We start from the raw sequence: 27,662 nt of genomic DNA on the forward strand, positions 1-27,662 counted from the left end.
TGAAAAATGACATTTACATTATGATGATAAATGTAGGTTTAAATGTAAGTGTGACTTGGGATTTAAATCATGTTACAGGGGTAGGCAAATGACATGTTAGGAGTCTCTGCTGGGGCATTAAACTTTAATCTGTTGCAGACAAAACATGTATTAGCATTTGTTTCTATATTTTGACACTATTTTAACTCGATAGTTGTTCTTTATATTGTTTCAAAATGTCAAATGTAACTTGAAATAACATTTTTACATTCATAGGTTTCCCTCTCCAGAAGTTGGAGTTGCCATAAGATACAAGGGTTTTGTGAGAAATTGAGAAAGAAAATGTAATATGTCAGCCTGTGGCTGTGTTTCTAACTTTGCCATCTCTGTTCACAAAGCAGTCCAAAACATCAGACAAGAACCGTCACAAGAAGCCTAAAGACATCAAGCCCAAAGTGAAAAAGCTGAAGTACCACCAGTACATCCCGCCAGACCAGAAGGCGGAGAAGTCTCCTCCTCCAATGGACTCGGCCTACGCTCGGCTCCTGCAGCAGCAGCAGCTTTTCCTCCAGCTGCAGATCCTCAGCCAGCAGAAACACCAGCAGCAGACCCACCACCAGCACCAGCACCAGCCCCCATGCCCACAGAATCAGAGCTTCAGCTACCAGCCTCTGCACCAGCATCCACCAAACAAGTGAGTCTTACCCAGCAACTACAGCCTCACTATTGTAAAAACACTTACTTGTTACATCCATCTTTGTGCACTATTTCACTATTTTCTGCTGTACCACACTGAGAATCAGGACTGAGGACTAGGGTTTAATGTTCCATTATGCGGAAGTGGATAAACACTGATTTGTACTCGTATAGTGGTCATCCTGGTATGTGGGAGGGTCAGTGTTGTGTTCTGCTTGGATAGTGGACTAAAATAGACTCGAGAGACTGATGTAATCTTGTCCTGATAGAACTGACACAGGCCTCAATATCAGCGGGTCTCACAGACTCTCAGCACTTAGCACTGAAAAATGCATGTTAGGGCGTGTGGGTAACAAGCGTGTGAAGGTGGGGTGTAGAAGAGCATAAACATTAATATTAGAAGGATAATAAATATGAAACAGCTTTTGTTGTGTAAATCAACAAAAGGAATGCAACAAGGAATATGTGTTTAGCTGCTTTGTAAGGCAACACCAAGTATTAGATGTATTGGATGAGTGGACCATGAGTTTCAAGTAATCAGTCAATTAAAGGCCAAACAATAACATACTTTATAAGTGCATTACATATTACACTTTTACTTTAATGTGGGCATAGATATAACACAAAGTTGTTGTAAAAAGTTGGCTAATTCTGTGTTTCTTTAGTTTAGCAATGCTGGACTGAGAAAGTAAATACAGTGTATACCAGTTCTTGATCTGATGTTCTAGATCAGGTGTTCGCAGTAGCTCTTGTAGCAGAATCATTAGCAGCACCATACCTGCTCAGGTTACTAGCAAAGAGTTACTAGAAAAATCTTGGAAAACCTACCAGGCACTGTTTTAGAATGAAAGAAAAGTAGCTGCTTTAAGTACTGTATATGTGTGCTGTATTGTCTGCTGTTATGTCTAAACTGACTGCATTAATATGTCTCACTAAGGCAAACAAATGAACAGCAGCACACACCATGCAGTTCCAGTGGTGGCACAAGCACCGCCAGCAGCAGCTCCTCATCTCCTGTGAAGAACACTTACTGCAGCCAGTCCAGCGTCACTCCAGTCAGACCAGGGCCTCTACCGGCCAACCTGGATGACCTCAAAGTACGTAATGCACTCATGTGAAGGTTTAATATGACTTATTGTAAATATATTTATGCTGAGTTATTTATTTGAACTGTGTTCCAGTTCCACTCTTGATTTTTCTCTGTTTTATGCCTGTAGGTGTCTGAGCTCAGGCAGCAACTGCGGATACGTGGTCTCCCGGTGTCTGGCACCAAGACGGCCCTCATAGAAAGACTGAGGCCCTATAAAGACCCTAGCTCCAGCTCCCCCTCCAGCTCTGGAGACATCACTACCGTAACTTTCCCGGTAACGCCAACAGGTTCTCTCTCTTCCTACCAGTCTCCCAGCTCTTCTAGTGCCATGTCTCATGTGGGTGGCTACTACCCTTTCTGTAGCACCAGCTCCACCCCGCCCATCTCTCCTGCCTCCTCAGAGCTGTCTGTCAGCGGCTCCTTGCCCGACAGCTTCAGTGACGTCACCATGTCCTCTCCTCAGTTTGGTCTTCAGCCATCTCCAGCTCAGCTGAGTGCCGACGAGAGCCAGAATCTGGCTGCTGGCCTCTCTGGAGGATGCCTGCATGGAGACGCTCCACCAGGCCTCGAGGCTGAGAAGGACAAGATGCTGGTGGAGAAGCAGAAGGTGATCGAGGAGTTGACGTGGAAACTGCACCAGGAGCAGAGGCAGGTGGAGGAGCTGAGGATGCAGCTGCACAAGAGAAAACACAGCCATGGACTGCAGGATCCTCAGGGTGGGCCCCGGCTTCCGCCACAGCACCAGCTGCACCTCCAGTCCCCAGGCCTGATGCAGCAGCAGCACTTCTTTGGAGGCGTGTCCATCAAACAGGAACATGTGACCTCCAGCTGTCCAATGTCTTCAAAGTCACTTAAGACTGGGTCCCCCAACAGCTGCATGGAGGGCGTGGGTCACTGTGGAATGAGTGGTGGGCTCCGGAATTTGGACGTGCCTTCCTCTAGGAGCCCCTCCGGTCTGACGGCCTACCTGAGCCCACAGTGCTCGCCTCAAGACTCACCAGTCACCAAGAATTCCAGCAGCCCACAGCCCAGCAGCCTGCCCCCTTCACCCAGCCATCAGTACCTCCTCACACCTCCTCTGAGCAGAGACACCTGCTCACACCCTCTGCCTCACAGTGGGGCCAGGCCACATCCCATGCAGGTACCTACACAGCACAAAACAAAGAAAATCAGAATTATATAAAGAATATTACTGACTTTTTCCCGAACTACACACTTAAACTACTGTTTATATTTTATAATGTCTTTAAAATGAACAGACATTAACAGACTGATCTGATGAATGTTCTCTACCCCTCTCTCTCTCTCTCTCTCAGCTCCAGCAGAAGAATGTTGCTCAGTCTGTGAGCTGTTCCTACGCACCTGATCAAAGAAGCATGCAGCCAGTGTATCCAAGCAATGCTGAGAACAACCTGAACCCCAGAGGGTCTTCTAAGGCCAAGAGCACAAACATGCAGCACAAGGTTTGTGAGGAGATGCGACTAATCCAGATTATCCCACCTTCTTAACCTTATTCATGCACAAAATCTAGCTGGAGAACCCATCACACACAAAGCTGACCATTTCCCACATTTCACTCTTGTGATGCTTCCTATCTGTCAGCAAACTAATTCTCACGTTTACCCTGGTTCTTTAATTTCACACCATCAGATCATTCTTAATACTTAATTATCCCCATAACTATCTGATCACATGTCTTCACTGCATTCACTCAACTGTATAAACATGAAAAGAAGTCACAAGTCTCTGAATGGGCATGATTATGGTCATGTGGTTCTCACATGCCAAAACATATAGAAGAATTTGAGGTATGAAAAGACACATTTCATACAGTAATACGTGAACTACTGTTTATAGATAATTCCAGACCAAATAGGCAGAAAAGTAAAACTGCTGTTCCTTTTCCTCTTTTATATGGCAAAACATGCAGAGTGTAACTGCTGCACAATTTAAGGTGGAACAGGAAATAAGACTTTTGTTCAAATCATATAATTTCACCTTAAATCAAGCTTTCAGTGACAAACTGTGCACCAGTTACATTTCTGTCACCAAGACTTAATTTAAGGTGAAATTAGAATATTCAAACAAGAAGCTTAATTTCCCACTCCCCCTTAAATGGTGTGGCAGTTACATTCTAAGATGGAATGGGAAATTAAGCTTCTTGTTCAAACCATCTTATTCCACATTAAATCAAGCAGCAGCCTCAAGTGACAGAATGTGACAAACTGCTGCATCATTTAGGTTTGAATGGAAAATGTATATACTTCTACCGATTTGTTTTTTTTTTTATTTTACTATCCATAATTTTATCCATTGAAATTACAATAAACTAAGACAGTACAGTATGTATCATAATAGCTATTGTCATGTTGCTAGTCATTTCTCATAACATCTCCATCCGCATCCGGAATGTGCCCCTCTATCCCAACAAGAATAAAGGCTCCCTACCTGTACCTGTTAATATGGAGAGGTGCTACAAATTGGGTGGGTGAAATGGGACTGGGCCACAGTGCCTGCTTCACATGAACTTGACACTTTGTGACCTTAGAGACCTCCTCAGCTTTTCTCCGGTCCCTCCTTCCTTGTCTGAGGTGTAACATTTCACCCTATTTCCTCATTTAGATGGCAATATTACACTCTCCCAGACATGTTGACCAAAAGTGTGCTGCCTCCACCACTGCCTTCTGTAGCTCAGACTCTGCATCTGCCATTAAACAGCCCCCATGCTATGAAGATGCAGTGAAGCAGGTAAACAAGTCCCCCAATCACAGCTGATAGCAGCCTGTGCCTTCCTCCACTGCACCAGCTTCTGGCTTATTTGCTGACAACCACACTATTCCTCTTCTCTGCTGCCTTCACTCGTCATGCACGCCTCCTTGCTTTCACACATTGCATGATCTGCCCCCCAAGGCCAGCTTTGGAAGTTTGATGGCTTGCAGAAGTGATACGTGTGTTATCTCCTGCAGATTTAATGCAAAATTTAAGTGTAATTACACCCAAAAAATATTTTACTTAATTTAATAAATGTTAAGATTAAATAAATAATCAGTAGGCAGAAAAAGAAAACAAGATTTTTGGGTGGAATTCCTCTTTGAAGTGGTTGTGCTGAAGTGTGAGGTGAGAAGGAAATTGCTTATCTCTGCCCACAGAAGATAAAACTAGACATGCTGCATCTGACAGTTCTAGCGGCCGAGCATAATCCTTGTTTCCAGCTGGAACAGTGACATTTCGCAGATCTATAATGACTTGCAGCACAGATTTAAAGTAACACATTCTTAATACTTATTCATAACTTGTTTACTGTGTGTTTACCTTTGTAGCAGATGGCCAGAAGCCAGCAGATGGACGAACTTCTTGACGTCCTTATTGAAAGTGGAGGTGAGTGTATGACGTCTGAAATTAAACAGCATTCACAATTAAGAATCAATTAGGAAGCACAATATTGATGGAACTAATTTCACAATTCCCCAGATTTCTGAGAAGCACATTCATGCTGCAATTCTCCTAATTATTCACACTAGTTTTCTTTTGGATTCAGATCCAGTAGATTTGAAGGTCACTGAACTCATTGTTAAAAGTTCATTAAACCAGTGACTGGATTTTTCTGTAACAGTAATCAATTTGGTTCCAATTTCTATATATGGTAAATTAGCTGTGTATCGGTGTTGGTTTACAATTCCAATATTAGTGCATCCCTTCAAATGAATGATAATTCTAATAACCAGAAAACACTGTAGTTTGTAGCATATGTGTCAGTTGCATCCTACCTGGAATTTTATTACCTGAGAATAATAAGTAATCCTGGCTAGTCTGTCCCATCTACATCTTTGTGTACCCACTTCCTTTTCTGCTGCACCTGTACTATACTGTGGATTATCACTATAAAGAACTTTACTGTATAAAAAAACATAAGTCAAATTTTGGCAAATTTAAAGATGTAAAACAGACTTTGTGTGTAGTGAAACATAACAAGTACAAACTTTTGTTGAATAGCACACCTCCATTTACCAGCAGCATTGCCAAATCAGTTCTCAGTGCCTCCTTTTACATGCCAGGTCTCTCAGCATTCTACCAATGAGTTGTGGAGCTACTTTGAGTTTGTTAATTTCTTTGTACGGGCAACGCTATACCCCATTCCTAGCATTGTACACCTGTTGAAAGCATCAGTTAAAAGCACTAAATGCTAAGGGAAACTGAGATGGACTAGTCAACAAAGGTTTGTACTTGTTATCAAGTTTTACTACACCCAGAATCCATTTCACTCTGATTTCTCCTTTATGTTATAGTGGTATAAAACTGTATGCTAGAGACGCAGCACTTACAGATCAAGTTAAAAATCCAGCCTATCCTTTCCCTCTTATTAATCACTTTCTGCACTGTAATATCCCTACTCCCCTCCCCTTTTTTCCAAAGAAATGCCAGCTAACGCCAAAGAAGAGCGGTCCCCTGTAACCAAAGTTGTGCCTCACCTTACAGTTTCACCCAGCAGCGCCGGCCAGACGCCCATCCCCAAGTTCCACAGACACTACAGCCACATGTCGCCCTCCCAGATGCCATATGACCACGCTGCAGGTCATGGAGACTACCATCTGGAGGTGCTATTGAGCAACCCCATGAGCCGGCTGACTGACATCATCCAGCTGAAGATGGGCACAGAGGAGGGCCAACTGGAGGAGGTGAGCGAGGGCTTCCCGGTGCATCACCACCACAGTGACAAGTTGCTAAACAACCGCGACATGATGGACACGCCTTTGTCCCCCATGGCCACCAAAGTATCGCCGGTGCCTGTCGACGGCCAAGGGCTCGGGATGACATTCACAGAGTCGCCATGGGAGACCATGGAGTGGCTTGACTTGACCCCACCCAGCTCAGCCACAGCGTTCAATAGCAGTATGCCTCCTCCCGGGCCCAGCATTTTCAACACGGAATTCCTGGATGTCACGGACATCAACTTGAACTCTGCCATGGATCTGCACCTTGATCACTGGTGAAGCTGACCCCAGCTAGATAAAAAATAATAATAATCACTAAACCACACTAACGCCAAACGAGCGCACAGCCAATGAACAGCAAGAAGCTATGGGCTGACCCATTCAAATGTCAAGGAGTCAGCAAGTTTTACCCAAAGTTGCCTTATGAGAAATATATGCATCAACAGAGACCTACAGTTTAACAGTGACTGTATTGTTAGTAGATAGTATTGGTCCATCAAAACTTGAAAAGTCTTTGGTGTAATGTGTTCTGGGAAAGAATGTTTTATAATTTACTGGAAACAGGAAAAGAAAAATTAGCTACAAACCAAACTGCATTCAAAGATAAGGTCTATAATAAATTCTATAGTATTAGCAACTCATTTGTAAATATTAAACAGTACAGGTACAAAGTTCAATTCTTCATCACATTCATAGTGTGGAGAAACACTCCTGAAGTGTTCACTAAACTCAAGTAATCACACATTCTAATGTGCTACTGTAAATATACATTAATGCTCACACTGCACCTTGAGTAGTATAGTACTTTGTCACATTTTGCTTTGCATTTTTTTTTTCTTGGAAAGCATGTAATTGAATATTTTTTGTAGGTCCCCAGTTAATCCTTTTAATTTATTTACGACTATTAGCGTTTGTTAATTAGAATGTGAAAGCCTGCCTTAGTGTAACATCCACATCGTCACTGTCATGCAAAGAAAACCTTGTATCTTTACAAGAGAAAGAAAATGCTTTCTTGACTTTTAATTGAAGGAAGTCCCTGTAAATAGATTTTGTTCCAATTCACTTTTATAAAAAGTATTGGTCCATGAACTGCTGGGTTAACAATTTCAAAAATGACGTAATGGAGATGCAAGGTTTTTGGGTAACAGTGACAACACATACAAACTAAACTATACCTGCCATTTTACTGTCACTAGGAACCCGTTTACACCAGGTCATTTCATGTGATTAGTTCCTGGTTGTATTCTGATATGATTTTATCAACATGCATATTTACACTTAGTAGACAAATGTGTATCCAGTTAGTCAGAATGAAATTTGACTGTATTGCATTAGACAAATCCGATCATTACACAACAACCAGTTATGTTCAGACTAACCAACTCAGCAATGATGTACTGCATGGGGAGGAGTTTCAGTAGTGGAATATGTCTTAAAGAGCTGTAAAGAGGGTTGAATGTGTATTGGGTGTTTTCATACTTACAGTATTTATGCGGTTTGGCCTTATCCAGACATAATCCTAAAACTTATGACACATTAAGTGACCAGGTGTAAACGGGGTCTAAACAACCTGTAGGAACCAGGACAATGTCTGAATTTTATTTCATTAATGAACAACTACATATGAAGTTTTCTAGCCATATTTCTTTTTGTTTTGTTGATAAAAACTATGAGAAGTTTACATTTGTTTACTGTTTTCCCCTAGGATTTCATTATGGCTGTTTTTAGTTTTAGTGATTTTAATATGACAAGTGACCCATTTGGTATCGTTGAAGACTTCACTTCTCAGATGTATTTATTTGGACATTTCCATAGATATATTTATACAGAAGATATTTATGAGACATTCCTTTTTTAGGAACTGAATTCAGAACTCATAGATCAAGAGACTAATAATAATGTCCTAATCTGAGTAGATTTTTATACAGAAGTGAAAATCTTACCAGTGTGTCTTTAGAACTACCTTTTTTATGTCTTACAACCATTTTGCAGCACTAGGAGCTAAAGAACTGACTGCAACTATCCACTTCAACACTTGCTATGTAAACCAAAAATAAATGTTTTTTTTTTCTTTGGGCAGCAACAGCATATTTTTATATATATTTTTCTAGAACAAGAAGATTAGTTTGTACTGAAACAATCGGTTTATTGTTCTCCACAATTTAAAATAAGTACTGAATTAAATGATCCCTATGCAATAAATTGTAAAAGTGAAATGACGCAGGTGATCACCACTACCTATGAAGGTAAATGTTTGGAAATGGAGAACACCTATTCTTAGTGACACTTGTGCAGAATGAAGTGTAATAAATATACTGTATGCTGTTTTACTGTGAAGATAAATCAAACATTAGGCAGGTTTGGGACCTGTGGACATTTTCTCTTTATAAATGAAACAGTATGTTCTATGTGCTCTATTGAAGCCTCTTTGTACATTGTCAGATTGCCTCTCATCAGTCTTTCCTTTTAGACAGAGACGGATCAATATCAGTCGAAACTGTGAACAGATTGGTTATGAATTTTCAGTTTTGTACGTTAGTAGATATTTTGAATGGTTTATTTTATATTGTTACCTGTGGTACACTTAAGCCTATAGATAATTCTATTTTTGAACATGTTGTTTTAGTTTCTAAAGCTTAAAATGATTTAAAAACAAAGCTCTTATTTTGGGGAAAACAAACCAAAAAGACATTCCATTTTGTCCTCAATTTTCCCACTTTTGCCCTTTTTGCATTTTAATTCAAAATACACTCTGGTGTAGAGCTGGACAATGACTTTTATTATATATCACATTCTTATTATAGCAACTTCTTTTAAAGCATCTTGTGAATTTCATCATTGCCATCACTGCATGTTTCATTACAAAGAGCATAACTAGTTCTGTTTAATTGGTATGATGTGCAGCAAAACTGCCTGGGTGATATGGTAAAAACACTATATCATAATAGACATCATTTACTTCTACATTTACTTTATTAGTAGCAGATTCTAGAAAACAAGTCAGATACTCCTCCATACTTTGTATAGAGAGTTCTAGTTAAATTTTGCTGCACTTAATCAATTAAACATAACTAATTACACTCTTGATAATGAAACATGCAACGATATTCATATGATTAAAAACATCATGACAATAAAATGTATTAATATGATAGTCACATTTCCCATCCTAGTTTTTTATTTTTATTTTATGTATGCAATGAAGGTACAACACTAGCCTTATATAAACATCTGTCTAATTTAGTTCAGGGTGTTTTGCTTTTTTATTTTTATTTTACTTCCAATCCTAAAGCTTTGTTTTTTTATGTGCCCATTTTTCTTCTTTACGGATGTTTTTTTTTTTTTTTTTTTCTAATGCTGGAACAGGAAATGGAGTTGTACACTATGCACACACAACCAGAACAAGCCCACAAGCCTCGTAGCCAACCAGGTAACTGAGAAAGAGCTGAATCAGAAATGCAATAGCCATGATATCGAGTATCTATGATCTCTCTATCGTGCTGAAGAAAATGTGTTAATGTTGTTTCTCTCTACTCTTTTTTTTTTCTCTCTCTCTCTCCTGGGGAAGAAATATTTAGATATGACAAAAAGCTTTTGTACTGCTTGGCCACTGAACAGCTTTACAATGTAAACCGTCTCATAATGTCTCCACCACTGTACTACTACTATTAAAAGACTTCAATAAACACTCATTTCCAGAAAGAGACTTTTCTTCATCTACGCTGTGTTTCTTGTTGTGCATCAGCTTTTTAACTCTCAGAACACACATTACAGGAATTTTTGGTATTACTATTATTAGGTATCTAAACTTATTTGGTTTATAAATTAAAACATTAATAAAATAATGCAAATATTCGCCCTCTTTTTATACCTGTACAAACACTAATTTTAAGCAAAGAAAATATTATTGTTTAATGTTTAATGAGTCTCCATCTTTGTAGATTTCAGACAGAGATTAAGCCTTATCTTGGACTACACTGCATTTTGAATAAAGATTTTGCCTGTAACAGTACATCTGATAGTTGGGTCAAAATCACATTCTCACCTCTGCTCCAGAGTTTGTTTGATACCAGAGACATCCTCCTCTCAACGGGTCTTGGTGTGGCTGTTTTGGTTCAAGTCCCAGTGTCTTCTGCGCAATGAATCGCACCTAGGGTCCAAACAAGTCCAAATTAACCAAGTTACAAAGTGGAGGTTTTTAAAAACAACAACAAAAAAAAAGTAATTACAATTTCCCCCACTGTTGTAATCAGAATTTCTTCATTACATCTGTACTAAAACATCAGTTACATTAATATCTGGGTTTGTTCCTCTGTTTCCAGGGATAATAATGTCTTTGAAATAAAAAATAAATAAATAAAGCATTGCTCATATTCACATTGTTGCCCAAAGTGGCTCGTTTGTTCTTATTTAGACATGCAGCGCTTTTAGCCGATGCTCCTAACAGGCTTACAATACTACAGATAAGGGCATAATTTTGCCCCCGCAAAAGCGCTATTTTTACGCCATTAACAAGCTCAAAGTAGCTCCACACTTTATTGGTAGAATTCAGAAGGACCTGCCGTTTAAAACGAGGCACTGAGAACTTTCAAAGTGTACAGATAGTTTATTAAAACACTCTTTATACACAGTACCTCAAGCTAGACGCCGCCATCTTGAAATTAAATCATACACCAGCACAAACGAACAGGTAGGATAGGGGAACAGATTGCAAAATTAAATATGTGGATAAACAGGTGGAAATCATACAAGTCCACAGAATTAATTTTGCAAGTTACCTATTTTTCATGTTTGTCATTAGACATACTGTGATTTAATTGTAATAGTGTAAAAATAGCAATTTCTTTGCATGGGTAACGCTATGCCTCATCACTAGCAAGACTGTTGGGAGCATCGATTAGAAGGACTGTACATAAAATGCTGGGTGTGAACAGAGGTGGGCTATTTGAGCCTGTTATGTTTTTACTACACTCTAAGTATGTTATAGGATTAATTATGTTTCTAATAATAATAAATCATATATCATGATTTATAAAATGGGATTTTACAATCCCATGACTCCAAGTTCCTATAGTAATAACACATTAAACACATGAGAATTTAATGAGTTAATTTCAGCGTTTTAGAGTGGCATTGCGTTTCTGTGAGGACTGGGAAATTTTTAAAAACGCTGCTGGTGTGGACGAAGATATGTTTAAAACGGAGACTAAAAATACAATAAAAATACCCGGATAGGTGTCGACGGGGCCTAAGTAATACCTGTCAAGTCTCCCGTTTTGGCCTGGAAACTACCGTATTTTACTCCTCTTTCCCGCCGTCCTCCCGTATTAGTATTTTCCCGTACATTTCTCGTATTATATTAAAAAAAAAAAAAAAAAAAAAAACTTTATTGTTGAGGAGACAGGGCACTGACCGCTCTGTGTCTCTTATCCAATCGTGGTGCCGATTCGGGGAGAAAATCCAGCCTTTCAGAAGAAACAGCCAATCAGGTTGCTGGTTTTGTGGAGCGCAGAGGAGGGAAGTAGAAGTCATTTTGCAGAATTTGTGCACCCTTTGTTCAATTTTAAATCCATTAAATAATCCAAAAAATATATCATGTAAAAGAGTGCATCCCTGCCTAAAAAGACATGAAATCTTTACTTTTTTTAATATCTAAATGTTTTTTCATTTGGCTGTATTAAAAGAATGACATATGTAGGAATGTCCACAACATTTCAGTGTCAACAAAGGTAGACCTATCAGAGTCTGATAATCTAATTGAATTCTGTTAGTGGTTCACATGTGGTTATTTTAGATTTTTTGTAAACCGGTCTTAAAATGTAAGGGATGCTGAACCTCCGTTGGGCTGGTGGGACGGCTTTAAGCGGACGGCGGAAAATGTCCATTATTTTTAAATCCAAAACTTGACAGGTATGGCCTAAGTGCATTCCAAGCTATTTATTTATGAGATTGTACATCGACTATAATTGCTTCAAAAAGCTGCAAAATCTGTCTATACTTGGATTATATTGTAAATTAGTATAAATTTACCTGAAACCCCCGCAGGTGCTGGAAAGTTAACGGTATGATTAAAACATGGCCTGACTTTTAGCATTTACACACTAAAATATCTACAAACAAACAAACAAACAAATAAATATAAACAGTTTAAACACTTACTGACTGCAGAAGGCTGGCTGGCTTGCTTGTCTTGTTGGCTGGTTTGGCGTCCTGGTGCAGTTCCATGTGAATCATCAGCAGGTGCTCAAAAAAAAGACTGATTAATTAAATGTAAAGATACAGCTCCACTCCCAGCTCTCAGCACGCCGACCTTACTCTCATTACAATTAACTGTGCTGCTCTTCAGCGTTTATGCATTAAAATACCTGCAAACTGACCATTATATTAATCAAACAAACAGCTAAAGCTCTAAAACTCTGGAACTGTGGAACTGGAATCCGGATCAGTGGAGTTTCTCAGGGCAGCGTTATTCCAGGGAAGCTGCGGAGTGGAATCAGGATACAGGATCGGATCGGTCCCTTCTCTACACCTGACCCAACACAACTGAGTGTTTAATAACACTTTCATACCAGAGTTATATTGCAGTGATGGAAAAGAGAAAAATGCTGTTTTCTGCCTCTAATGCACACCAAAGAAGAATCTAAGACTCTATTATAATGTCCAGTAAAATCCAATTAACCAAACTATTTAATTGTATTGGAAGTCTGTGTTTAATATTTTAATTTTAATATTTAATAATGAACTTTCTATGTCACAAACCATTCCTACACAGTAAACTAATCTAACCATGATTAAAGTGTCTACATAAAATGGACAAAAATTAGCTCTTATTACTTTGCCTCGTTTGTTCACTGGTTGATTCATGCTCTATTCTGATGGACAACAGTTAGTCTCAGTGTTATGTGCAACACAACATTAAAAAAAAGGATATACGTAATGTCCATTGTAGTGGACAGAGTTTAAAAGGGTAAAATTATCTTACTGTAAAACAAACAAACAAACAACAGTAGGCCAAAATAAGCTAATTGATTGGATTTATTCTAGCATTGAGCCCATTTGTGTTTTCAGATCTTACAGAAAAAAAAACAGGACAAGGTCACAGTCACATCTTAGCCTTATCACAACTGACCTGCAGGCAGATATTTAGCTCTTATCATTACTATGTGAACACTAAGATTTCATGAATATTATTTAAATACGTGAAGTGAATAAGACAAACAGCCCAGACGCGTCAGAGGTTAATCTCTCCAAAAACAGACATAAGGCAATATCCCTGCAGATCTTCTTATTACATTTTTTTTTTTTTTTTTACATTTTTTGTACAGATTTTCTTTTGAGTTCACAACATACACTTAAAATATTTTCACAGTGTGAACATCTTTTTTTTAAAACATATTTTCCCACTCTTAATAGTGATACAATGTAATGATACATATCACCCATATCATATTTCCCCTTCTAAATATTAAATATTCTACTCATTTGTAACGTACACTATTTACCTTTTGAAAAGTTGCTTTTAATATTGGGGAAATGTATTTATTATGGTACCCACACACAAAGTATTTAGAGTTTAACCATAACTAGGTCTTACAGATACTAGATAATATCTTTTTACATTTTTCTATTTAGGTACCAAAAAAATACAATAATAAAAAAAAAAAAACGGTATTGTCATTCAAATCTGGCAGCATCATGTTATAATTTTGTCAAATCAGTTGCTGAAAGGCTGCTTTGGCAAAGTTCCATGTTTCTCTTTCAAAACTAGTAACCCAAACTGTGACTTCTGGACACTGATCACTGACATTCCATACAGTCAACATGCCATGCTGTGACTGCTGAGAACATGCCAATTTCAGCAAAAGAGGCAGACTCTATGAAGCAGCAAATACAAAGCTACTTCTGAAAACAACAAAGCAAAGGATTTTTGCAGAGGAATCTGTAATTTTCTAAAGTTATATAGTAAGTTTTATACACATTTACAATTGTGTAGAAGTGTCCTGCAGGCTCTATTTAAGTGTTCACTACACCAGAAGGACTTTTTCCTTAAATGCAGTGAATACAATTTGGTGAGTTAAAATTGCATATTTATAAAATAAAGCTACTTTAAAAGGATAGCTTGATTTTTTTTTATCTAGACAACATGGTTCACTTTCCTGGAAATCTAGTGATTGAGATGGAGTCTAACAGATCAATTCCAACAGACAATCAATCATCCTCTCCTTTCCATTCCCACATCAATGGCACCTGCATATGGCAGAAATCATATGGCTGAAATGTTGGAATTCTACAAAACTGGTAAACTCCCAAACACCCTAAACAATCAACAGATATCCAATTATGTGGAGCAAAAGGTCTAGAGTTAAGTTTCCAACCATCCTTTTAACAAATTCTTTTATGCTAAACAATACTTCTGCATATTCATTCATTTCATCACAATGTGAGATCACAACTAATGTGTTTTATTTATCTGTACAAGTATTGACGTAAATGACCACCACATTACAGAAATGATTACTTTTAGCATTGCAGGTCAAAATGTCTGTTACTGTGAATAGTTAAGCGGTAAAGTTAAAAGCAACACGTTTTGCAATATAGAGATCTGAAGACCTCTCTGGTGACAATGTGTAATTGCACAGAGCATGTGAAAGTGTGTTCCGACATGATATATCACGCAGTGGTCTATTTGCATTAAACAGCACCTAATACAGATTAATGTAAATAATTTGCTATGTGAAATAATTATAAAAGAAATGTAAAAACAATGTTTGGTAAGATCAGCAATTAATCTTTATTATTTTGCACAACTTTGTTGTGGGAAAAGAAGCCTAAGGATTCAGTGGACTCTGGGGGGGTGGGGCACTATTCTACGGCGCACCTGCACAAATATAACCATCATAGTCCTCACAGTGTCCTAACCTGATCATCATCAATACTCTGTAGACAAACTTCAGGAGAGTAATGCATGGAAGACGAGCCGAGTCTCACCAAACTCTTCTTTTTACCAGGAAGAATGAGTGAAAAAAAGTTACTTTTACCTACTTGCTTAGCTTCTATTCACAGTAACACATTTTGACCACAAGTTTGGGTTTTCCAAACTTCAGCATGCATGTTTATATATCTCAAAAGTTTGGAACACCAGTCAAATTACCTGTGTCGATTTTCTAAGTGTAACTTTTTTGTGTGGTTGATACATTAAGCAAATTATCTATCAAAATGCACTGTGCAAATGTAATGTCACATTAAACATCTCCTTTTTTATATGTTCAATTCAGAAAGATAACAGGAAAGAGGCATTGTGGAAATATCGAAAACGTGCAGAGGAATGCCATTTCTGTTTGTTTCTTGTGTGGAAAATCAACAAAATTAATCTGAACAGTGCCCAAACTTTTGCATAAGATAGCTGTTCGTTATATTGATGCTCAAAAAACGCTAACTTATTGTTTTGGTATGTTTTGCATGTTATATTACACCTACCCACACACACTCATTTATACCCCGTGAACACGAAGAGAAGCTCTGCTTTGATTAATTAATTGTGTCTTGAATGAAAATGTTCAAGTTTTGTGTCCTTAATTCTAAAACAAGCTCAGCTAAAGTTTACATATGGCATTAAAATAAATATGATACATCAGATAAAATAACCACCATGTTCTAGTCTGAACGGAGTTGGCTTGTTTTTAGTCGACCGATACACACTAACGGCTTGAAGATGAAAGCCCGTCCTTATTGCACAAAATGTTTTGGGATTTTTGAGTGTCATGTCTTAAAAGCAGTGTGTAACCATGATCAAGAAACAATGCACCAAATGGTTGCCATGTTACACTGCATTGCATACAGATACCATACAGGCGCTCAGTCGATGTACATAGGAGAGCTTGGGGAAGCGGGGATTTCATCCAGAATTTTACACACATAACTGGCAACATCCACCACTCGCTCTTCATACATCTGAATGAAGGGGTGCTTCTGCAGAGGGGGGAGAAAAAGGAAGAATCTCAACAACAATATAATATAAAATGTAACAATGTTAAAAGTTAGATTCCCGTATGAAGTACATGAAGTACATTACGCCAAAACATATGGGACTAATATAATGCCTCATGAACCTAAAGAATGCTGCGCTGACATTTACAAAATGTGTGTGGGACATCCTGCTTTGAATGTCTTACTGCCAGATTGTCTTGTTGTTTAACACCTCACAACTTATACAGGTGTGGGCATTCCTAAGCCATCACCAGAAGTAACACTTCATGATCAATGTACATAATGCTATCCCAAGACTTTCGGCATGTCCGCGTATTAACTACCATTGTTAAGTTCTATAGAAATTAAGAGAATTTAAATTCGTTAATCTGCATTACTTACCAGAAGCTCCTTGTACTTTGGCCTTTTTGACTCATCCTTTGTAAGGCTAAGAAAAAACAAGTGTTATTAATACAATTATTAATTTATTAATATAATATACTAATATCCTATTAATTTATTTGGTAATTATATTATTTCAGAACATTTTTAGCATTTTTAAATACCAACAAACAGAACTAAAACATTTCACACTCACCATAGATTGACAAAGTTGATGAACTTGGGAGAGAACTGTCTCTCCTCTGAATTGATTAGTTGAGGAGGGTCTCCCTTCACCACCTGTGTGAGCTGATCAAACACACTGTTCCACTTCGGGTACGGGAAACGGCCCGTGGCCAGCTCGTACTAAGAGGAAACATTTTAAAACACAATTATTGGCTAATTTTACATTAAAAAAGATACATGTTTTTACATGAGACTGTTCAGTATAATTCAATATCTGTTTGGAGATTTATTTTTATTATTATTAATTAATGACTTACCAGCGTGATTCCCAAACTCCACACGTCAGAACGCACATCATAGCCTTGTCTAGAAGCACTGGGATCTATCCTTTCAGGCTGTTGGGGGAAAAAAAATCAGATTTGTACATTTAAGTACAGTCACAGTTATAATTCAATGAAAATGGCAAAGATAAACATCAGAGAAATGTTTATTAGTGAATAATAAGGTTGCCACAAACTCACAGCCATGTAGGGTCTACATCCAGCATCTCTAGTCTTGGCTATGGAGTCAACCAGCTGTCCACTGATGCCAAAGTCACACAGCTTTATGTTGCCATTTCTATCCAGGAGAATGTTGGAGGGTTTGATGTCTAAAATGTATAGGAGGGGAAAGAGAGTTAAATTAAAGTAAAGTAAATTAAAAACAATATTTAAACAGAAAAAGATGTAATGTACAGTTCTTTTCTTCCCTCATATTTCTATCATGAAGTCTGTTTTAAATTCAGTGTAGTGATAAAAACTTTCCACTAGGTGGCACACTACACTTTTTGCATAACTCATTTACCTCTGTGGATTATTTTCAAGTTTTCTTTCAAGTGATTCAGTGCTTTCACAGTCTGTAAACAAAAATATAAATATTTTATCAACATTTCTCATCGCAGCAGTACAACAATATGCATATAAAGGCATAATGCACTTACCGCTAATGTAATTTTGCCTAATATTTCCTCTGGAATGACATCATCTAACGAGCAATATACATATTTGTAGAATTTGTCAAACGAGGTAGACATAAGTTCCATACATATCCAACAGTCACCCTGTAAAAAAAGAGATTGAAAATACTATCAACACACAATAATTACTGTTTATTTACCAGGACCACAGACAATCCTCAACCCCTTAACTGCTTACAAGCGCACAGGATTTACAAGTTGGGGGTATACTACATGACCACTTTCAAACACCTGAGATGAACATTACACATTGTGTAGCTTTCATTATTTTATGAATAGGTGTATGCCAGACATAAAAAAAAATCAAGAGCAGCAAAATTAATTAAATAATTAAAATTCATAAATAAGGAGAGGGATTTGGTACACATCACGATACAGAGGTTATGATTTAATATATTGTTATATATTGCAATACTGCAGACAAAACATTTTTTGTTTGAGGTAAATTTTAGGAAACCTGTCTTAGTATAAAAACACACTATTGTGTATAAAATCTGAGCACAAAAAGAGTTTATTTTTCATCCAATTAGAACAACAGAGTACATCTATCTAGTGGTTGGGATTTAAATAGACCACTAAATTAACCACCACTCTTTACATGCAAATTAATGATTCGATATCAATATTATGTTTTTGAAAATCAATACAGTATTTAAGAATAAAATAATGCCATATGTTACAATATAGATAATTTCTTTCTGCCTAGTATTTAACATGTAATAAAACATGCCATCTCAATTTCCAATAAGTTGGAAGGGTTATAGAGGTTTCGTTCCACCATATTGAGGAATCGGACTCTTTTCTACATACTATTAAAACCAAAGAAAATCCATATTATGTAGAAAGTCTGCAATAATTCAGACAGTGGGCATTTACAGATACTGTCCACAAGTGTGTTACCAGGGCCTCACCTCTCGGAACAGAGCCCCATAGAACTGGACAATGTAGGGACAGTCACTACTCCTCATAACTACATCCAGGTCCATCAGCAACTGCTTCTGCTCCTTCTCATCAACAGTGGACCGAATCCTCTGCAACAGGATAAAACATGAATCAGTAGGACCAAAACCAGATTTATCCCAGGGTATAATAAATAAAAAACACCAACATTTATTACATTATAATCAGTTACTTCTAGGGCTGCAACTAATGATTATTTTGGTAGTCAACTAATCTACTGATTATTTTTCTGATTAGTCATCAATCATTTCTGCCATGTCCTCCATATCTAAAACAATAGAAACAGCTGATCATGAGATTTAACAGTTTAAAAGCATTTAAATGTTTAGATGTTGTTTAAACGTGGAATGTACTGACATTAGTGATTAAATATGTAATCTGTTGTGTTTGGGCACTTTTGGAGACACAGACTAAGTTGAGTGTAAACTGTGTGAGTGAGAGATTTACCCATCTTCTACTGCGCTTCTGTCCCCAGCACTTTGTGTAATGAGTTACTGTTACAAATTATCTATTAGTTGACAATGAAATTTGAAGTCAACAATTTTAAATAATGGACATTGGCGATTCTATCGACTAATTGTTGCAGCCCTACACAAAAAATATTGTATTATTAAAAAAAATAACATTCACTACACATGTATTGTGCTTCACCTTGACAGCCATGATCTGACCACTAGGCTTGTGAACCATTTTGTTGACAGAGCCATAGGCTCCTCGACCAATCTCCCCCAGGTCCTTCAGGTCTTCTGCAGTGAAGTCCCAGTGCTGCTCAGGAGAGATCTTCAGCTTCCCAGATGATTCGATACTGTGGGTGCGCAGTCTCTCTCTGAAAGTGAGCACAGAAGGCCTGGTGAAATGAGTTTGTGCCTACAGAACCTTAAGAATATCCACTGCTGCAGAAACTGAAACCACTGTGTTTGTGATGGCCCACTTACATGTGTGGGTTCTGGAAGGAAGGAGTGCTCGAAGCGATGGGAAGTCTTGTATTTGGTTTAATCGGAGGATTAGCAAAGTTTAGCTTCAGTGCTTTGCGTTTACCTGAGAAAGAAAAAGAGGAGATTTAGCAGACTAAAGACAAGAAAAGGGCTGGACAAAGCCGACACTGAGTATGAGAAGATCCAAACACTTTGTACATTTTTAAGCCCTCAAACTGTTCTAGATGATAAATGGAACATGTAGGTAGAACATGTAGTGACATGTAAAGATGTTCTGTGGTACGGCATGAATTGTGGTAAATATGGTGGCACACTATGAATGAATATGCTGTAGGTTGTAACTTGTTGATTTTTGTTCTTTTCCTTAGGCCTGACACAATAATTATTTTATTATGTCATTGTACAACATACAGACATGACCTCAGTATTACCACCATTGTAGGAAAAGCCTATTACAGTGAATGAGTTGGTATGTCAACTTGTGTTGAGAAACTGTGCAAACTGTGATTTTATTTTATTTATTTAGCATATTAGGGCATGTTTAACATTGCAACTTTACAATTAATTTAAAGATTAAGGCAATAAATTGAGCCTTACTCATGCTGCCCCAACTACCCCAACACATTAAAACATGTTAGTAACCAAAGAAGAATTACTAGATTTAATTAAAATCATTTTTCAAATTAAAAACATTTTAAGTGAGATTTGATTCATGCATTTGTTAATTTGATCCATGCATTTAATGCACCCTTTAAAAATACATTTGCTACCAAGATCCTGTTTAGACCTGATCACTACATTTGATCACTACATTTGATTGTAAAATGCTCCTTGGACAGATGGATGCATTTAAATGCATTTACAGTGGTGTAAACCGGGTCAAAAAAGGTAAAAAGTTTGTTGAACAAAGTAACACAGAAACAAGTTTGGATCCATAATTAACAATGTTTGTAAAACAAAGGTTTGTGAAGGTGGGAAGAACCTTTAAAAGGTTTAAAGAACAATCACCCATTGGTTCTTTAAGAAGCATTTTTGCTAAATCCTTTGTAAGAATTAGTGTGTACACCATGATGAGTTCTGAGAAAAACACTACTGCAGGAACTCCACAGAAATGTCTACTATTTCTGTAGACAGATTTTTCCCCTCAAACATGCTGTTAGAGTTTAGTTTCAAAATAGCCCAAAACAAAAGCAAAACAAAAGCACACACTTACTTTGGGGCACACCAGACAGATTTATCTGAAACCCTACAGTAGACAAATACATTATGAGCATGATAACAGAGATGGAATGAAGTGCAGTGGAAATGTGAACGGTGTAGGATAGTAGGATAGCTGTGATAGTGCAAATGGAATAGACCAAAAGTACTATAAATTTCCACATACAAATCTAACTACAGTGGCGTGAAAAACAATTTTCCACCTTACGGTATTCTTTTGTTTTTGCATTTTTGTCATACTTAAATTTTTCAGATGATCAAACATTACTTTAATATCAGACAAATATAATTTAAAATTATCATTTAAAAGTGCATTTTATATTTACTCAGGTTACCTTGGTCTGATATTAAAGTGGGTTTGATCATCTGAAAAAGATCAGTATAACAAAAAAACAAGGGAACAAATACTTTTCCATGTCATTGTATGTGAAGTAATTTCTAAACAGTTGACCTGAAGTAGGTGAAGAAACCAATTTAATGAGAATTCTCTACATAGACAAGTATATAGATATATAGACTGACAGATAGATGGACAGACAGGCCGACAGATCAACAAAAAAGGTAACTATACCTGTTTCATTTTGACACCTCCAGCATGAGTTGGACTCTGTGGATTTTACAAATTTTTACACAGTTATAAATCAAGAACGATCCAAAGTAACAAACACATGATTAAAAATGTTGGTTGTAGAAAAAAATATGCAGTTTGCTTTATCAAAAAATAAACGTGCTATTACATAAATGTTGTATGTCCAATTTTGAATCTGGTGAATCTAGATCTTCTTTACATTGTGTAAAAATGGCATACTAAACAGGCTAATAAAATGCTCCAAAATTATATAAATATATATAGCAAGTATAATTACACTATTTTTTGCAAAACACTGTATGTATGTATATATATATATATATATATATATATATATATACACACACACACACACACATATACAGGTGCTGGTCAACGAATTAGAATAATTTGAAATAGTGCAATCATGAAATTCTTTGAATGCATTTTTTGTGCAGAAAGCAAATCAGGTGTTCACCGCACCTGTCCTACTCGTTAGACTAATTACTCGTTACCTGGAAAAAAATTTGCTCAGCTGAGCTTTCCAAAAGGCCCATTTAGGCCATTTAACTGTGACACTGTTGTTTTATTGAATTAGAATAATGGAGAAACCGTTTCATTGAATTAGAATAATTTTTATTATAATTACAATCATCACTTTCTCAGTATTTTGTGGCTGCCCCCTTGGCTTGTATGACTGCCTGAAGTCTCCGCGGCATCGATTTGACCAGCTTGTCGCAAGTTTCCGCACTCACAGCTTCCCAGGCAGTGGCGATGTTCTGCTTCAGTTGGTCCAGCGTAGTAGGCTTTCTGTCGCGAATTTTCCGCTTGACGATGGCCCAAAGGTTTTCAATGACATTGAGGTCAGGCGAGTTGGCCGGTCATGCCAAAACTTCAAGCTGTTTTTTAGTGAACCAATCTTTGGTCGACTTTGCCGCATGAGCCGGTGCAAGATCCTGTTGAAATATGAAGTCTTCTTCGCCGAACTGTTCCTCAACAGTCGGAATCAGGAACGTTTCCAGAACATCTTGATATACGGCAGCATTGACAGTCTTCATTGACAGGAAGCAGAGTTTCCCTACACCTCGAGGGGACATGCATCCCCAGACCATAACGCTCTGGGGAAACTTGACGGATCTTTTCACGCACTCGTGGTTGTAGGTTTCGCCACCACGACGCCAGACACGAGGACCTTGGTCACCAAAGGAGATGCAGAAGCGTGATTCGTCACTGAAGACCACTTTCTGCCAGTCTTCAGCAGTCCACTCGCCGTGTTCTTTGGCCCACTTCAGCCGTTTCTCCATTTGTTTCTTGTTCAGCATCGGTTTTACTGCTGGAACGCGAGATTTGAAGCCGAGTTCGCGCAGACGGCGGTAAGTGGTTGATCTGGAGACGTCAGCGCCGGTCTGCTTGTTCCACAAGTCGGTGAGCTCGGAAGTGGACTTGAACCGGTTGCTGACTGCGATCTTTCTCAGCTGCTTGTTGTCGCGAGCAGAAGTTTTTTGGACGCCGGAACAGTTGGTGCGCTTGCTGCAGTTTTTCTTGAGAGCTTTGCAGACGGAAGACTGGCTGATGCCGAGCTGCTCAGCAATTTTAGTTTGGGTCAAGCCTTGTTGGCGAAGGGCTTGAATTTGAGCCACTATTCCGGTTGAGAGGTCGCGCTGCTTACCCATGATTGATTTTACAACTTAGAAATTCTACTCAACCCTGACTTTATACTGCACAGTGAACACTCTTCACAGAAAACAAAAATTCGAGCATTTATTCTAATTCAATGAAACGGTTTCTCCATTATTCTAATTCAATAAAACAACAGTGTCACAGTTAAATGGCCTAAATGGGCCTTTTGGAAAGCTCAGCTGAGCAAATTTTATTCCAGGTAACGAGTTCTGTGATTAGTCTAACGAGTAGGACAGGTGCGGTGAACACCTGATTTGCTTTCTGCACAAAAAATGCATTCAAAGAATTTCATGATTGCACTATTTCAAATTATTCTAATTCGTTGACCAGCACCTGTATATATACACATACAGAGTTTTGCAAAAAAATTTAATTATACTTGCTGAAATAGGATCAAATTAGAATCAAAATTATATAACTAGTTAGCCACACTACATATCACAGTGTTCTTTCTAGCTGTAGGAATAGCATCTGTTTTGCATGAATGCTATACTGTGACTGATGTCATATCAAAATTTACCTAATGGTGTCAGACTACAAGCAACCAAATACAAGTAATCTACAATGGTCTAAACAAGTGGAACAATTCATAAACTAAAATAAAATTCATCACATACTGTTCATCTCATCTTTACTGACTGAACTCATGTAACACCAGGAGATAAAAACAGTGTTTACATAAAGGATGTATTTGATTGTAATTTGATTGTGGTTTGGACTATAACAGAAACTTAAATAAATTAGCTAATAAATAAATAAATAATTTGATATTATGTAATAAATTACATTTTATTATACAAAGTAAATATATACCAATATCTCAATTTATTTACTATAAAATAATTACACAGGTAGTCCAATTAATGTAAACATCTAAATCACAGAAAATTCATAGGTCGGCAGTATGCTTTCACGTATTGTTAATAATGGTTAACATCCTTCTAGCAGGCATTTAGTTGTCACATCAGATGGCTTTCTGTCATCCATTGAATGGAAGAACAGCTTCATGGTTTTACTTATTTTATTTAAATATATCACTTTCACAACTTTAACCATTCTTTTAGAGCATTACACATTAAGGAAGAAGTAACTGTCTATAGGACTTCCTGTAACATTTTTGTCTGTGATGTCACATAGTTGCCATGGACTATATGACATTACAGTGCCTCTATGCTGCTCTGAAAGATTTGGCCGTTTTGTCACATTTGGTTCATTTCCATAGTTAGGAGTATTGAACATGGTTTCTATTTTAAGGTGTTTAAGTATATTTATTCTAATCTAATAGATGATTGAGAAATTACATAACCAGAAATTTTCTATCAATAATACAAACATATCTGTTTGTAACAGTACACTTTTACTTCATACAATTTGAATGTACCAATTATGTCCAAATTTCAGTCAGAATTACACCAAAGATATCTATACCCTGATAGCAAAAAACATTTTTTTTTATTATTGGGGCTTTTTGGTTCAATAAATATTTTAGGGTTAAAGAAAAAAAAGAACCTTTATGAACAACCTAATATGACCTAATAATATTGTTCAATGTTGAATTTTTAAAAAAGGAACATTTATTTAAAGGTTTTAAATGGTTTAGGCTCTTCTACAGAATGTCATCCTGGTAATCTGACTTCTCATATATTATTACTTTATATAGGCCTTTCACAATAATTACAGTATCGACTTATTGCACAATACATGAACATGAGCTCAATAACATTTGATGATCGTGATATTATCTGTTGTGCTTATTTGTATGTTAATGTTCATAAACATTTATAACGTTTTATTAATTCCTGAGGGCAACACTGTGCCATAGAGAGTTAACTAGTTGGTTACATAAGTAACACTATTTATTAATAAAACTAAAAATAACTTTAGCACTGGAATTAAGTGCTGGGTTACATATCTAACAAACACTACATGCATAAGTATATGCCCTGTATCTCTCACATATGACATGAAAACGACAAAAACTGTGGAATAAATGTCAGAATCTGTGAATTCTGGCCCATGTCAGTGTGAAATAAAATAGGGTCTATGTAAATTAGCTAGCTTAGCTATAGTTAACTAGTTTATTTGAGGTTTCTATTGGCTAACTAACATTAGCTACAGTCAAAACAACACAATCAGTCCAGGCCTAACACGGAACAAACAGATATATAGTCAGGTAATGTAGAAGAACTGCGAGTACTGAGTTTTAAATTAGTTTCTCAGAACTTAAGTGACAGATTTAGTTAGTGTTTCCATCTGACTCACTATTAATAAAAGCTTTCTCACACTGAAGTAGCTTAGCAGTGTAGCTAACTCAGCCGAGCTGGGCCTAACAGCCGCTAGCCGTGTAGTGAGTTATGTTATCTCTGTCCTGCCGGTGTTCTGTCAAGTTCTGCTACCCTGTCAAATCCTGCTTCCTTACTGTATGTTTATCTGTAAAAATACAAACAATTAGAACATGCTGGCAGTAGAAGTGTCGGCATAGTATTTGAATAGCCTAAATCGCAGTATCAAGATAAAGTTAAGGCAATACAGGTGATTAAAACATTTATATACATTATTTTGCGAGTTCCGATTGTACAATGCACCCGGGGAAAAAAATAACACATTATTAGGAAAAACTACAGGTGGATAACAGGTCCAGAAAGTAAAAATACATCCCAGGGTTTTGTACCAACTGCCTGGGCAGCTCTGCTGCAGCTCAGCAGGGCTTATATACGTTTTAATAAATAAATTACCATTATTCTTTAATGACTTTTCTATGCATTTTCATGACCATACGACTTTTAAAACATCAGTAAGGACATGGACAATAAAAACAAAAATCAACTAAAATATAATTATAATTAATATAATTTAGTAGGTCTAAAATGAATCTGATAAAAATGTTGACACACAATCTTTAATAATAAAATGTGTCAGATCCTGAGAACTAAATTACTGAATTAACTCTGAGCTGACGTATTTGTTTTGACTTCTCCAAAACTTCCTTGGTGTTTTTTTTTCCAAAACTTATCCAGGCCTGGAAATTACAATTTTCAAATTCCATGACTTTTTCAGGTTTTTAAGACCGTACAAACCCTGACTCACTGAAAGAAAAAAAAACACACGAAAACAGTAAAACTGAAAGTTTTGCGCATGCGCACAGCCGCTAAGTAGCACATATAGATGGGTAGAAGAGTTTGATAGAACACCAGCACTGACAGTGCTAACGCTAGCTCGCTAATTCTCCTAACCCCTCTGGACGAGCTCCGACAAACACATTTAGCCACACCGCGTCCCCCTCACTCCTCACCCTGTAAGCCGCTCATCGTCGTGATGTGCTGGCTCTGCATTTGGTGGTGCGGGAGCAGCGCACCGCCCGCGTTAATGCCGCTGCAAGAAGTTGGTGAATTGGTGCTGGGAGTCGGAGTCGCCATGGCGGAGGCTCGGTCTGGGCGGTGCGGGAGAAGCAGAGCTCGCAGAGCGGCAACAAAACCAATCAGCGCCCGCCCTGCGCTACGCGAACACGGGCGAGTCCACAGTCGCTGCAGCCGCGGGATCAGCGCATCGCCTGCTCGAAGGAAGGAGGAGCAGGATGGTTAACAGCACGGCTCCATTAGAAGTCCTGCTCGGAGTCCCGACTGACTGCTGGGAGAGTGCGGGGCAGCGAGCTGGGGCACGGGATTTCCAACACGGGAAAACTGCGCTTCAAAATAAGAGCCTCCAGTGACGACCTGACTGCTGTATTACAAAAAAACAAATAATAAAAAAACAGGGTAGTTTAATTGTGTGATGTGGGGAAAAAGCACATTTAAGTTAATTATTATAATTTATTTATTCCGTATACATATACGTTTACCCCATTTAAAAAATAAAATCGCTTATATGCATTTATTCATTCATTTACTTAGCTGTTTACTAGGTTATTTATTATTTATATACACGCATGCATACGGTCAGTGTAGCGTTTATTACTTTATTTTCTGACCGTTATAGGACAAATAAAAAAAGCAATGATGCAAATCTTTCTAATTTTATAATTTCATGTAGTTTAGTAAAGAAACATTTGGTTTTCAATTTTCAGTTTTTTTTTCTCCATTGTTTTCATAATGTATTAAAATTATGGTATACTCTGAAAACGTGGAAAAATAAAAACTAGAATTATTTTTTTCTTCTGATTGTGAGATACAGGAATAAAACATGGAAAATTCACCATGGGAAAATGAATGTATTATTATTATTTTTTATTTGGATCTATTTTCAAATTTAGCCGGAAACAGTCAGAAAAAGTAACTAA

General features: G+C 37.4%; 2 protein-coding genes and 1 long non-coding RNA gene across 15 annotated transcripts in view; 1 reads left to right on the forward strand and 2 right to left on the reverse strand.

The window, feature by feature from the left end:
• The window catches only part of myocd (myocardin), a 128,544-nt gene extending 118,361 nt beyond the window's left edge, over positions 1-10,183 (forward strand). For 4 of the 12 annotated variants that reach the window (XM_022668869.2, XM_022668875.2, XM_007257204.4 and 1 more), the window contains 7 exons: positions 378-673; positions 1,613-1,772; positions 1,893-2,906; positions 3,082-3,228; positions 4,388-4,513; positions 5,086-5,143; positions 6,179-10,183. In XM_022668869.2, coding sequence (XP_022524590.2) covers positions 378-673; positions 1,613-1,772; positions 1,893-2,906; positions 3,082-3,228; positions 4,388-4,513; positions 5,086-5,143; positions 6,179-6,756 — 2,379 coding nt within the window. In that variant the 3' untranslated portion in view covers positions 6,757-10,183. The remainder of the gene's footprint in view (positions 1-377; positions 674-1,612; positions 1,773-1,892; positions 2,907-3,081; positions 3,229-4,387; positions 4,514-5,085; positions 5,144-6,178) is intronic. The other 8 variants (XM_022668870.2, XM_007257205.4, XM_022668871.2 and 5 more) reach the window with 7 other exon arrangements.
• On the reverse strand, positions 3,222-6,364 carry LOC111192344 (uncharacterized). Its single transcript, XR_002649839.2, has 3 exons — positions 6,235-6,364; positions 5,078-5,158; positions 3,222-4,725 (listed from the first exon to the last, which is right to left on the reverse strand). It is a non-coding gene; the product is annotated as an uncharacterized LOC111192344 (long non-coding RNA).
• A 3,311-nt stretch (positions 10,184-13,494) lies between the features above and the next one.
• On the reverse strand, positions 13,495-27,053 carry map2k4b (mitogen-activated protein kinase kinase 4b). Of its 2 annotated transcripts, XM_007257212.4 has the most exons (13): positions 26,679-27,053; positions 21,710-21,745; positions 21,134-21,166; positions 19,921-20,023; positions 19,637-19,811; positions 18,937-19,056; positions 17,990-18,109; positions 17,854-17,905; positions 17,532-17,659; positions 17,328-17,405; positions 17,042-17,190; positions 16,846-16,891; positions 13,495-16,446 (listed from the first exon to the last, which is right to left on the reverse strand). In XM_007257212.4, exons 1-13 carry the CDS (start codon positions 26,800-26,802, stop codon positions 16,333-16,335), a joined length of 1,278 nt encoding a protein of 425 aa, XP_007257274.1. In that variant the 5' UTR covers positions 26,803-27,053; the 3' UTR covers positions 13,495-16,332. The 2 variants fall into 2 exon arrangements, with proteins under 2 accessions (XP_007257274.1, XP_007257275.1); XM_007257213.4 differs by lacking the exon at positions 21,134-21,166.
• Positions 27,054-27,662: the final 609 nt, after the last annotated feature.

Source organism: Astyanax mexicanus, chromosome 15 (genome assembly GCF_023375975.1).
Source record: "Astyanax mexicanus isolate ESR-SI-001 chromosome 15, AstMex3_surface, whole genome shotgun sequence".
In the NCBI taxonomy this organism is placed as follows: domain Eukaryota; kingdom Metazoa; phylum Chordata; class Actinopteri; order Characiformes; family Acestrorhamphidae; genus Astyanax; species Astyanax mexicanus.